This window comes from Macrobrachium rosenbergii, unplaced genomic scaffold (genome assembly GCF_040412425.1).
Source record: "Macrobrachium rosenbergii isolate ZJJX-2024 unplaced genomic scaffold, ASM4041242v1 60, whole genome shotgun sequence".
NCBI lineage: Eukaryota > Metazoa > Arthropoda > Malacostraca > Decapoda > Palaemonidae > Macrobrachium > Macrobrachium rosenbergii.
The window spans coordinates 295761-308427 of NW_027100732.1; the positions used below are offsets into that span (position 1 = coordinate 295761).

Here is a 12667-nt window from a genome sequence, read left to right on the forward strand (position 1 = left end):
GAATTATACCAGTGCTAAATAGTTCCAATATATTTTTCAAGTGTTCAGCAACTTTGCAAAGTGATATATATATATATATATATATATTTATATGGTATACAAAGGTGATTGTCTCTTAATGTATAATATGTAGTAAAGGAATGAGGTATTCATGATATACGCCAAGATTAGTTTCAGTAACAACGTCGAGAGTCATCTGTGGAAACGTACAAAATTCTAAATACTGTAAGGTATCGCTTTTAAAGTATGTCAGGGACGACCCCACGACAAGGTCGTCGGTCAGTTTGGTTCGTTGAGGTCGGATGCCTCCAACGAACTTAGGAACTGAAGTTACATTCTTTGGACGCTAGGTTACGGAAGGCACGTACCGCATGCGACAGAATCGGCCGCTGGTTTCGGCGTCTCAAAACTTCTGCGGTTAAGTTGCACGTGGTCGCGTCGTGTCGCCTTGTGGGGTCTCGGTGCAAGTCCCCCGTCGCAAATTATCTATGCATTTTCTTGCGCAAAAGACCTGTAGGTACTGTGTGTCGCGAGGTGCATCCTAGACAAATTGAAAATAATACTGTCTGCTTTATTGTACCGTACAGCGTTTCATACCTGTATTCGTACGTTACGGGAAATGAGAAGTTAACACCTCTATTTTTGTGTATGTTGAAGTTCTACCTGTGATAGTTATTTTCTCTGTAATTTTAAGCCTATCAATGACACTTTGGTCATCAGAGGATGAAATACAACCCGTTTATAACTTTTAATCTTGGTATAAAGGCAGTCCCTGGGTTACGACGGACTCGGCTTACGCCATTCCGAGGCTACGACGCTCTTCAAATATATTCATCAAAAATTATTTCCCGGTTACAACACTCGTTCAGGGTTTACGACGCCAGTCCAACGGAAGACTGGAACTTGTAATACGGCTCCAAAACGGCAGAATGGTCAAAGTTTGGAGGTTTTTTAATGAAAAGCTCAATCAAAATGCAGCATTAAAAGTAAGGTTTTCTTATGATTTTCGATTGAGCCGTTTTTCGGCTCACGCACGCGTGGACTGCCTATATTGTCAGAAATACGTGGATCCTCGCATATTCAGGGTTCAGGATTCGGGACTTCACCGATTCGTGGATTTTCATATTTTCGTGACTACAGTTTTTATGATAAAACTATTAAAATAGGGAGTTATAAGCATTTTTAGAGGGGGTCTTTGGTGCTTGAACTATTAAAATAGGCAGTTATAATCATTTTCAGAGGGGTGTCAAGTATTTGCGGATTTCAGCTATTTGCGGGGAGCCGTGGTCCCTATCCCCTGCGAATCCCAGGGGTCGACTAGTATACCAAGATTTATTTTTCGAGAAAAGGGCTCTCAGTGTGTCTCCATCTTTAAGGACGTCAGTCTCCTACACAGTCCTCATTCTGACGGATGGTCATTGCTCTATTCGTAGTCTTCGGTGGGTTTCGTCGTACACGAAAAACTAGTGACTTCGAAGCCAGGTCCTCGATATGTCAGTAACGATGAGAAACCTCTGCGACTGGGCATTTCTACGAATAAAAGCCTCTAGGGTATTGTAATGTGTAAAGTACAGCCATTACTTCTATAAAAATTGGACGGAATGATCGAACTGACTTAAAGATTGGACGGTATTGTCGCACTTTATTTAGAAATTGGATGGAATCATTGTTTTTATTTAAAAAATTGGATGGAATTATTGTGTTGTATTCAAGTACAACAATTGTATTCTCTTACTTTCATTGTCTGTGAAGCATAAATAGAACGATCAAAATCGAGTCGTAGTTTAATTAGTATCGTACGCTGGCGTACATGATATTTTCGTGAAACAGATTCAACAAAAAACTTTCGTATTTCCAGCCCACGTGACTTTTCATACGGGATGAATGTTTCTTCTTCTTTTGTGACGTTTTCATGATTTCTGGACACGTATTGGTCCTGTCAGCTCCGTCCTAAACGTGGTCGTTATCGATACGGGAACATGTGCGGCCAGGCCTAGGTTTTACAGCGTACTGCACTTCACGACTGCTTTAAACTCTTCCCCCTTCCTTCCGCAGGATGAGTACCGTACCCGCAAGTGTCACTGAGGGCACTTGAAAGTGTCGCGCAACTCTACGAACGACGCCCGAGGGCACGCCTTTACGTCGCGGCTTTGGTGTAAGTGTGGTTGTTCGATGATATTGGCGGTAACACTGCTCTGGGGGAACTAGCATCCCCCCTCTGGATACTCTGGCGTCGGATGTGGGCGTCAGGTGGCGCCATGTGGCCGCCCTTGGCTGCTGCCGCCGACCTGGGCGGGGTACGGGCGATGCGAGGTCTGGAGCTGAAGGCGGCCTTGTACTCGGAGACTCTGTCGGCAGAGAAAGGTTTAAGATTAACGAGTCGGTTGAGAAGGACCTGAAATTAACAACTCGTGTTTTAATCGGCCGCTGGCGAGGGGATACGTACGTCAAATTCATCGCCCTCTATATGGCAGTACTACTGTATACGACCAGACGCCTAATCTGAATATATTTCGTGAATCCTTGATAAGACGCGAGAGATTGAATTAAACTGAAGAGTACTCTGTGAATTTCAAGACCCCAGATGAGAGTCAGCACTGAACAAGTTGCAGAGAAGCGACCAACGACACTCACTTCCGTTCGGGCAGCGACCTCAGGAGCGGGTCGTTGTCGGGCGTCGATGTCGCCGATGGCACTTCCCTGGACTGGCCGACGATCTGCTCCAGGATTTTGCTGGCGACGACGTCGACTGCGGGAAGGGGAAAGATACTTGTGAGGGAAAGTAGTGTCTCAACGTAACGGATGCTTTGAAACTGTCTAGACATCTTGCACGTAAGAGCGATTGCAATTAGCTTGTAACCTAAATTAACCTTTTGTTGAATTAACTGTAACTTAAATTAACCTTTACTTTAAACTTAAAATTAGTTCAAGAGATTTACTTTAAAGAAGAAGAAGAAGTCGAGGCCTTACTCGTGTTAATCTTCGGTTCTTCCGCCTTCACGGCACAAGGCCCCTCGAGGGGAACCCCAGCGCTGGGGTCCTCTGCCGTCGTTCCCTGAATTCCCTCTGTAGGCGGAGGCGGGCCTGCGGCTGCGCCGGTACTATTCCCCTCGTTTGTTCCTTTGCTGTTATTCTGAGGGGCAGAGTCTCCCACAGGTTCTTCCAAAGCCGCTGCGTCAAGATCGAGAGGAGGCGGTGGTGGCGTCGCGTCCCTGGGATTCTCTTCTCCTTCGGAAGACTTCTCCGAGGTGCTTATGCCCGTGGGGGCGACCAGTGCCTCGTGGTCGTCCAGCGAAATCTGCCTCTTCTCGGTAGTCCTCAGCAGTTGAAGTCCTCGTGCGGAGGAGGTCTCTGGAGCCAAGGAACTGCTTCCCTCGTCGTAGGGCGGCTCGTCGTCTTGCGCCGCCTGTCGGGGGCGAACAAGGACACGTGACAATGTGCGTGTGCAATCGAGCGAGGATTAAGAATGACAGTTATCGTCAGTTGTTACTTTACCTGAATTCCAGTGTGAGATGGCGGTCGTTTGACGTCCTGTCCCTCCAGGAGCGACTGTTCTTCGCGTTCGTCGCCGGCTGACGGAGCTGCCGTTCCTTGCGGGGCCTCGGTCGTCAGGAGAACCACCTCGTCTGTGTGGAGAGAAAGCGCCGTGAAAGTTTTAGGTCGCGTTTGGCGAAAGTAACGAAAGAAGAATCTGAGCAACGTTTGCGTCTGAAGCTAAAGAAAAATTCAGGCTTACCTGACGTACCAGTATTTTCCTGGCCCCTGGACGCTCCCGCAGGGGCTCGCGCCCCCGTCCCTGACCTCAGGGACATAGCCCAGTCCCGAACCACCCCGTCCTCCTCCTCCTCCTCCAGGTGGTCATTGTTGTCGCCCCTGACCCATATGTTCCTGCCCGGGTCTTCTTCTTCTTCTCCGGCCTCTCGGTGCTCGAGGTCGGTGGACTCCCTCCTTGGCCAGGCAGCCGTGCTGGAGAGGCAGAAGCTCTCGGAGAGAGAGGACCTCGTCGAGAAGCTGCCTCCCCCGTGGGCCCCCTTCTCCTCCGGGTCGCTGGGGTAGTCCCATTGGCTGCTGCTGGTGGGCGTCTGCTGGTGCTGCTGCTGTCATTCGTTTGTTCGCGAGGGAGAAAGAGAGAGAGAACGACGAGTGAGTGTAACGGATCGTTAGGTTCTGGAGAAGAAGAGATTAGTCAGCGAGACACTCTGTAAATTTAGGCACAGGGAAAAGGGCCGACCGAGCCTCCTCACCCGTTTCTTGAGTTGGGACGCCGCAGCGCCGTCGGTGTGGGGTCTCGGCAGGGAGAGCGAGGGGAGGGGCGTCCAGGGAATGGCCGGGGCGGACCTGGAAAGGGAAACGAGTCAAAGTCCCCTAAAATTATCATGAATATTATCAGTATTATTAAGGAACTTGAAAGGCTAATTTCTACTGGAGTGCCATAATGCGGACGGTAACTCCCCTCTTTCCAAGGGGCTCCGTTACTGAATAACCCAAAGGACGTCGGACGTACCTGGGCTGCCTTCCGTCCGTGGACCGCTCGCTGTCCAGCGTCTTCTCTTCTGCGGGATAGAAAGAAAATAAGAAAATTATGTCAAAATATATCTATAAGAATGATGTATATGATATATTTCCTTCTTCGGAACTTTTCTGCCATCTCTCTCTCTCTCTCTCTCTCTCTCTCTCTCACCCGCGTGGACGGTGTACCGCCAGCCCAGGAGTTCTTCTCCTGTAGGGGCGTGGGGGGGAGGCTTCACTGGGTCATCGACATCCAGTTCCTCCTCCAGCCACTCTGGGTCCTCCTGAAGAAGGAGGAGAAAAATCACTATTAAGTTTCACCATTTTTGTCGTCATTCTCTCGATTAGATTCTTAACAGACAAAGCAACAGAGTCCGCAGAGTTCGCACACTTGCCTCCATATCCAGCATGGGGTCCGGAGACGGAGGCGGAGACATGGGCGGGTCCCGCTGTATCTCTCCGACTATGTACTCCAGCTGCCTGCGCTGCTCCTGGCTGCCGCCCTGGGGACAAAAAAAGAAAAGAAAAGAGACGTTTGTTATTTTGTCGTTGCAGAGACGGACAAAGATGTTTGGTCATTGCAGCGATGAGAGAGAGAATTCGGTTTGTCATTGTGGAGACAGACAAAGACGTCGTTATGTCACTGCGGAGACGAAGGAGATAGTCGTTAAGTCATGGCGGAGGAAATATTCATCATCAAATATTACTATCATCAAAGTCTCCCGTAGAAGAAGCACTGTAACACGAAGTCCCCCTCACCTGAGACAGCCTCCTGAGGGTGGTGTCGAGGCCGAGGTCGAATGCCTCCTGACGCAGCGTCGGATGCGAGAGCAGGCTGTAGAGGGCGCCCGTCACGTACGGGATCACCTGTTGGGGCAGAGAGGAGGATGACGGTGCCCCTTGTTAGTTCCTCCTGAAGAAGGATGGATGTATATAATATTAATATATAAATATATACGGAGGAGGTATACTCAGGCTAGGCGCCCCCTCCCACCCAGGCTACTCACGTGGGCCGGGACCGTCGCCAGGAGGTGCGTGAGAGCGGGGAGGAGCGTGGGCCCCAGGGGAACGCACCGGGCCCGCCCGGCCGACCGCAGGGTCAGGTTCATGAGGAGGGCGGCCGCATACTCCTGCGTGTAGGGGGGGAGGGTCCTGGCCTTTCCCAGGGTCTCCACCAGCCACTCGACGCACCCCTCGCGGATGAGGACGGCCTGGACCTCGTCCCTGGGGGAACAAAGAAGGAGGAGAAAGGACGTTTAGGAGTGCTGCCGTTTCGTGGGCACGGCAATAACAGAATCGAAGAAGGCGGACAGACACGTCTAGGGGCGTTGCCAGTGTTGCCGTCCCGTGGGCATGGCAGCGACAGAACCCAGAGCACCGCGGGAGGGACTTGCCTTATCGAGAGCTTCTGCAGGGCCGCCAGGGCCATATCCGTGGCCGCGGGGTCCGGCTGCTCGACCTTCAGGGCGGAGAGGAGGACGCGGGAGACCTCCTCGCTGGCCAGGTACGACCTCCCCGCATTGAAGGCCGTGAGGGCGTTGATGAGCCGGGCGGCCGTCTGCGCCAGGAGCCGGTGGTGGGAGTGGACGAGGGCGGCCGAGATCCTGCCCCACGACCTCGACCCGTTCCGCACCCCCAGCACGTCTCCGCGGACGTACGAGGTCACCACGGCGTGCCTTACGGTGCCCGTCGTCACGCGGGTGATCCGCTGGAAGGGAGAGTGTGGGTATTAGGGAGGGAAGTAGAGGGTACTGAGGTCATTAAGGGCATTAAGGAGGGAATTAGAGGGTATCTGGGTCACAGAATAGGTCTGAATTCAACTATAACGACATATAAGCATCCGGGCACCACCAACGCTTCGACCCTCACGTGCCGCAGCGCCTGGAGGAGGAGGAGGACATGGGTATCCGGAGCCGTGCCCAGGTCGGACCGCACCCTCTCGAAGTCCAGGGCGGGCAGGTGGGCACTGGCCGCAGGGTGCCGCTCACACCTCTGCATAGACTCCAGGAGGATTGTAGCCGGTCCGGCCTGCGGGAGAAATAGCAGTCAGTCAGAGACTCTGGGCGTCATCCTTACGGGCATTATGGGCATCATCCTAATGGGTATTATCCTTTCGGGCATCCTTACCGAAGTGTCAGCCGTCAGGCACAGGCTGAAGAGCTCCGGGTATCTGTGGGTACAGGCTGCCAATGTGGTCTCCAGGTCGACCCTCTCCCCCCGGACTGCTGCCTCCAGAGCCTGCGTCAGCTCCCAGGAGACTCCTGCCAGGGGAGAGAGAGAGAGAGAGCGGAGATGAGTAGGAGGAAGAGGAGGTGGAGGAGGATGTTGTGGGGGCATTTTTGGGCATGAGACCAGGGAAGTATCTCACCAGTACTCCTGCCGGGGCAGAAAGAGGGCATAGGAGTGGGAGAAGGACCGAATATGTTTTAGGGGCATTTTTGGGGCATGAGACTCGTAGGGTACACATCTCACCGATGAGTTTCTGGTAGTCCTCGTTGAGCCTCTGGAGTCTACGACGCAGAGTCCTCTGGGACCTGACGGCTGTGGCTGCGGACTCCTGCGCCAGGAGTGTCGCTCCCACGCTGCGGGAAGAAGAAATGCCCATTCTAGAGTACACGCAAATACCCACACATACCCCACTTTGCCCCGGGCATCGGATATACCATTCGGTACTGACCTGTTGGCGTTGTGTCTCTGCTGCCGCAGGAAGGTGAAGAGCGCGGGCAGCTGGGTATTCTGCTGCCTGCCCAACCAGGTGCCCAGGCGAGAGCGCAGGTCGTGCACCCATGGGTCCTGTCGAATGAGACTTGATTAACGAACTTGTTGCCAAATTTCCTGCCAATTTTGATGCCAAATACCCATGATCTGTGCCAAATTTTTATGCCCAAATACTCGCAAGAAACACCGGGCACAGACGTGCCTAAATTTAATGCCAATTTTCATGCCAAATACCATGAGACCTTGGGCACGTACGCGTCAATTTTCATGGCAAGTACCGTGATCTCACCACCGTGACCTTACCTGAAAGACCTGGACGAAGGAAGGATGCTGGGTCGGGTCAGCCACGTAGGGCAGGGCATAGTAGGGCAGGAGGTCCTGCACCGCCCCCACGGCGTTCGGGCACGACTCCAGGAACTGCCGGAATACCCTCATGGCTGCCGGGTGGTCCTGAAAAGATGGCCGTGGCCGGGGGGATTTAAACGATAGGCGACATTAAAGACAGCTGCCCATGCCCTTGGCATTAATATGATAGGTAACCCTAAAGATGGCTGCCCGTGCCCTGGGGTATTCAAATGATAGGTAACATTAAAGATAACTGTCCATGCCCCGTGCTATTCAAACGACAGGTAACCCTAAAGATAGCTGCCCATGCCCGGGCATGTTCCAAATACCCTCACCTCTCGATGCCCGTGGCGGATGGGCAGGGTTGCGAAGTAGACGTGCAGGTAGAACTCCAAGGTCAGGGCTTCCAGGGACGGCTGCCGCTGGTTGGATCGCAGTTCGCGCCAGATCTGGAATGCCCCGAGGTCAAAGGTCAGGTCACAAGGTCAGGGTAGAAAGATGCTCCATGAAGGTCAGATCAATGTCATAGGTCAGGGTATTATATATACAATAAATATAACAATAAATATCCAAAATTAATGGATAGTTGAGCCAATGCTCCTTTAGGGAAGCAATGTACCTTGAAGAACTTTGCCCCCTGCCCCGCGTCGAAGTGCGAGAGTGCCTCCTCCGTCAGCTCCTGGGTGTAACGCCTGGACGTCGGTCGACTGCCGTTCTCTCTCCCCTCCTCCTGCTGGGCATCTTCGGGGACATCTTCCGGGGGGGCGGGGTTGTGGGCCTTGCACTCTGCCCTGAAGACCTCGGCCGTCTCGTTCAGCCCCGCCCACGTGAGGTACTGTGGGGGAAGGAGAGACTTGGCGGAGGTTTGCGGTCAGTTTTTTTTCTCTCTCTCTCTCTCATTAAAACTTTTTCTCTCAATTTTCTTTCTCTCACTTTTTCCATCTCTCTCTCTCTCTCTCACCTCAATCTTTCTCTCTCTCTTTTGCTGCTATCTTTTTCTCACTTTCTCTCTTGCAATGTCTCTCTCTCTCTCTCACTTCTCAGTCTTTCACTTTTTCCATCTTTCTCTCATTGTCTCAATCTTTTTCTCTCTATATTTCTCTCACTTCTCAATCTTTCTCTCTTTCTCAGTCTCTCTCACCTTCTCAATCTTTCTCTCACTTCTTAATCTTTCTGTCTCTTGCTATCTTTCTCACTTCTCAATCTTTCTCTCACTTTCTAAATCTTTCTCTCACCTTCGCAATCTTTCTCTCACTTTCTAAATCTTTCTCTCACCTTCTCAATCTTTCTCTCACATTCTCAATCTTTCTCTTTCTCTCTCTCACTTCTCAATGTTTCTCACCTTCTCAATGTTTCTCTCACTTCTCAATATTTCTCTCACCTCCTCAATCTTTCTCTCACTTCTCGATCTTTCTCTCTCTCTCTTGCTATCTTTCGCTCACCTTCTCAATCTTTCTCTCACTTCTCAATCTTCCTTTCACTTCTCAATATTTCTCTCACCTTCTCAATCTTTCTTTCACTTCTCAATCTTTCTTTAACTTCTCAATCTTTCTCTCTCTCTCAATCTTTCTCTCACTTTCTTTCTTGCTATTTCTCGCTGTATCTCTTGCTATCTTTCTCTCCCTCATTTCTCAATCTTTCTCTCACTTCTCAAATCTTTCTCTCATTTCTCAAATCATTCTCTCATTTCTCAATCGTTCTCTCATTTCTCAATCTTTCTCTCACTTCTCAATCATTCTCTCACTTCTCAAATGTTTCTCTCACTTCTCAAATCTTTCTCTCATTTCTCAATCGTTCTCTCATTTCTCAATGTCTCTCACTTCTCAATCTTTCTCTCACTTCTCAATCTTTCTCTCTCTATCTCTCTTGCTATCTTTCTCTCCCTCAAACTCTCTCCCATCCAGTCTCACATTAAAACCATCTCCCTCAACTTTCGTCCTATTTCTCTCAATCTCCCCCGGGGTACGATCCCAAGGGGAGGGTTTATAAACATACCTCGAGCACCAGGCCATTAACCGAAGCGGCTTCGTCGTCCATCTACCCGACCGAAGTGGGGCACGCGGCCTCATCCCAGAAGACTTTTGTAAATGGCGATTAAAATGCCCCCGCCCGCCGCCCCCTCTCACATCATTAAGTTTAATTGATTTAATTCTTACTGGATTAAATAAAGTTATTTAAATTAAATATAAAATGTATAAAGTCTGATAGAGTAACGAGGCCACGCGTCGATATTGACGCCGGAAATGATTTCCACGGTTTTAGGCGCCTTTTTTCGTTATGGTGCGTCGTTCAAGCGTCTGGTCGCGTCACGCGTCGTCGGGATTCGCGCGTCGGTCCATCCCTTACGAATGACGTCGTCTGAATGCGGACTTAACGAATTTTTTGAACGAATTCTCGACGAGGACGGAGAGACGCGCACAGACACGTCCTCTCGCGACCGTTGCTCGGCCTGCACTGAGTGCCACTGACTCATTCACACGGCCATGGTGTCACTTATATCAACTCTCTCCGTAGTCTGGCTTTTATATACGTCACCTGAACGCCGTATTCAAGACGTGTTTATATAAACACGGGAGTACGTAGAAGCCCTTCGAGTGTTTATAAACATAGAATAAACATCCGCGCATCGGCCCGTGTCGTCAAAACGCTTCATAACTCGATCAAAAACTCGAAAAACAACGAAAAAGTAGTTTTTTTTTTTACCTGTTTATAAATTATGCAAAAGGCGTCCTGATGCCTTATTGACCGGTTGAAGTGGTGTGGGGGGGTGGGGGGGGATTACCCGCCCCACCCGGGCCCACGGTCGGCCGAATTCCACCAGTTGATATTTATGGTTCCGGGAAGGAGAGAGAGAGAGAGAGAGAGAACAATATTACCAAAGAGAGAGAGAGAGAGAGTGAGTGAGAGAATTAACTCTTGAATATCAGAGAGAGAGAGACGATTTAACCATAAATATTATATATAGAGAGATTTAACCATTAATACTATAGAGAGAGAGAGAGAGAGAGAGAGAGAGAGAGAGAGAGAGAGAGAAATCTTCGTTCCTTTTACTGTACCTCCTTCCATATTCCCTGTCTTCCATCTTACTTTCCTCAACAACTGGTTAACCCTTCGCTGTCAAGTTTCCATTTGAGCACTGAATGACCTCGTACGTCCCACGGCTTGGCCTTTGGCCTAAACGCTATATTCAGTTCATTTTAACAGAGGCTGTCTATGAGAGAGAGTGAGAGAGAGATTACCTCTTGAATATCATAGTGAGAGAGAGAGATTTAGCCATAAATAGAGAGAGAGAGATTTAGCCATAAATAGAGAGAGAGAGATTTAACCATAAATATTATAGAGAGAGAGAGAGAGAGAGAGATTTAGCCATAAATATAATAGAGAGAGAGAGAGAGATTACCTCTTGAATATCACAGTGAGAGAGAGAGATTTAGCCATAAATAGAGAGAGAGATTTAACCATAAATATTATAGAGAGAGAGAGAGAGATTTAGCCATAAATATAATAGAGAGAGAGAGATTTAGCCATAAATAGAGAGAGATTTAACCATAAATATTATAGAGAGAGAGAGAGAGAGATTTAGCCATAAATATAATAGAGAGAGAGAGAGATTACCTCTTGAATATCATAGAGAGAGAGAGAGAGATTTAGCCATAAATATAATAGAGAGAGATTTAACCATAAATATTATAGAGGGAAAGAGATTACTTCTTATTCTTACAGAGAGAGAGAGAGAGATTACTTCTTAGCCTTAGGGAGGGGAGAGACTGATTACTTCTTACTATTAGAGAGAGAGAGAGAGAGAGAGAGAGATTGAAGTAACATCGCTCCTTTTGTCCCTGGGTTAAGTAAAACGACGAAAAACAAAAGAAAAAAGTACCCTTTATTGAACCTCTCCGCATAGTCGAACATCTGAACACGAAATCAAACGTAGAATTCTTTCTTTCTCTTCTTCGACTTCTTCGAGCCGCCGCCCCCGCCGCCGTCCCCCTCCTCCTCCTCCGCCTTCCGCTTCTTGGAGGAGGAGGAGGTGGCGGCGACTCTTGCGGCCGCGTCCTCCGCTATCAGCGAAGTGAGGAAAAGCGCGTCCGACTCGGCCTCACTTAGAGTCGCCTCCTTCTTCTTCCTCTTCTTCGTCTTCGTCTTCGTCTCCGCTTCGGCGGGAGGCTCCCCCACTCCGTTGGCGACGGAGGGCGTCGCGGCGCCCTTCGCTTCCGCAACTTCCTTCTTCTTCTTCGTCGGTCTGTCATCGTCGTCTTCGCCGTCACCGTCGCTGATTCCGCTGTCCGTGAAGACCTTCCTCGCCCGGGTCTCGCAGACGTCTGCCGCGGGGTCGGGAGGCTTCCTTGCGATGACCCTGGATAAAATGGAAGGGTTTATAGTTTTTCAAGACTTTGAGACCTTAAAATGAAAGTATTTATAGTTTTTCAAGACTCTAACGAGTTAAAAAATGAAAGTATGAGCAATTAAGATGAAAGTATTTATAGTTTCAAGACTTTAAGGAGTCAGAACATGAATGTACGATCAATTAAAATGAGAGTGTTTATAGTTTTTCAAGACTGTGAGACCTTAAAATGAAAGTATTTATAGTTTCAAGACTCTGGGGAATTAAAATGAAATTATTTATACTGTTAATAAATGAAAGTATTTATAATATTTCAATACTGAGACATTAAAATGAAAGTATTTACAGTTTCAAGACTCTAAGGAGTTAAAAAATGAAAGTATTTACAGTTTCAAGACTCTCACACATTGAAATGAAAGTATTTATAGTTTCATGGCTAAGGAATTAAAAAAATCAAGTATTTATACTATTCCAAGACTCTGGTAAGTTATAATGAAAGTATTTATAGTTTGAAGACTGAGCCATAAAAATGAAAGTATTTATAGTTTGAAGACTCTAAGGGGTTAAAAAATGAAAGTATTTATAGTTTCAAGACTAAGGAATTAAAAAACTTGAGTATTTATACTATTCTAAGACTCTGAGACATTAACATGAAAGTATTTACAGTTTCAAAACTTTGATACATTAAAATGAAAGTATTTATACTATTTCAAGACTGTAAGGAGTTAAAAATGAAAGTATTTATAGTTT

General features: G+C 48.5%; 1 protein-coding gene across 2 annotated transcripts; it reads right to left on the reverse strand.

Annotated features, from left to right (window-relative positions):
* Positions 1–15: 15 nt before the first annotated feature.
* LOC136838285 (lisH domain-containing protein ARMC9-like) lies at positions 16–11432 on the reverse strand. 2 transcript variants are annotated; one of them, XM_067103158.1, is made up of 20 exons: positions 9568–11432; positions 8192–8407; positions 7908–8021; positions 7531–7677; positions 7187–7302; positions 6982–7091; positions 6637–6770; positions 6379–6537; positions 5904–6217; positions 5517–5733; positions 5269–5376; positions 4905–5012; positions 4682–4793; positions 4505–4553; positions 4245–4338; positions 3737–4094; positions 3496–3626; positions 2971–3406; positions 2635–2749; positions 16–2348 (listed from the first exon to the last, which is right to left on the reverse strand). In XM_067103158.1, exons 1-20 carry the CDS (start codon positions 9607–9609, stop codon positions 2138–2140), a joined length of 3291 nt encoding a protein of 1096 aa, XP_066959259.1. In that variant the 5' UTR covers positions 9610–11432; the 3' UTR covers positions 16–2137. The 2 variants fall into 2 exon arrangements, with proteins under 2 accessions (XP_066959259.1, XP_066959258.1); XM_067103157.1 differs by having other exon boundaries at positions 3737–4097.
* Between the last annotated feature and the right edge of the window lie 1235 nt (positions 11433–12667).

Coding starts and splice junctions, on each gene's coding strand:
- LOC136838285 (XM_067103157.1), bottom strand. CDS start 9,609: ATGGACGACGAAGCCGCTTCGGTTAATGGCCTGGTGCTCGAG. Junction 8,408..9,567: donor TTAATGGCCTGGTGCTCGAG/GTATGTTTATAA, acceptor CTTCCCCCACAG/TACCTCACGTGGGCGGGGCT. Junction 7,092..7,186: donor CAGAGACACAACGCCAACAG/GTCAGTACCGAA, acceptor TTCTTCCCGCAG/CGTGGGAGCGACACTCCTGG.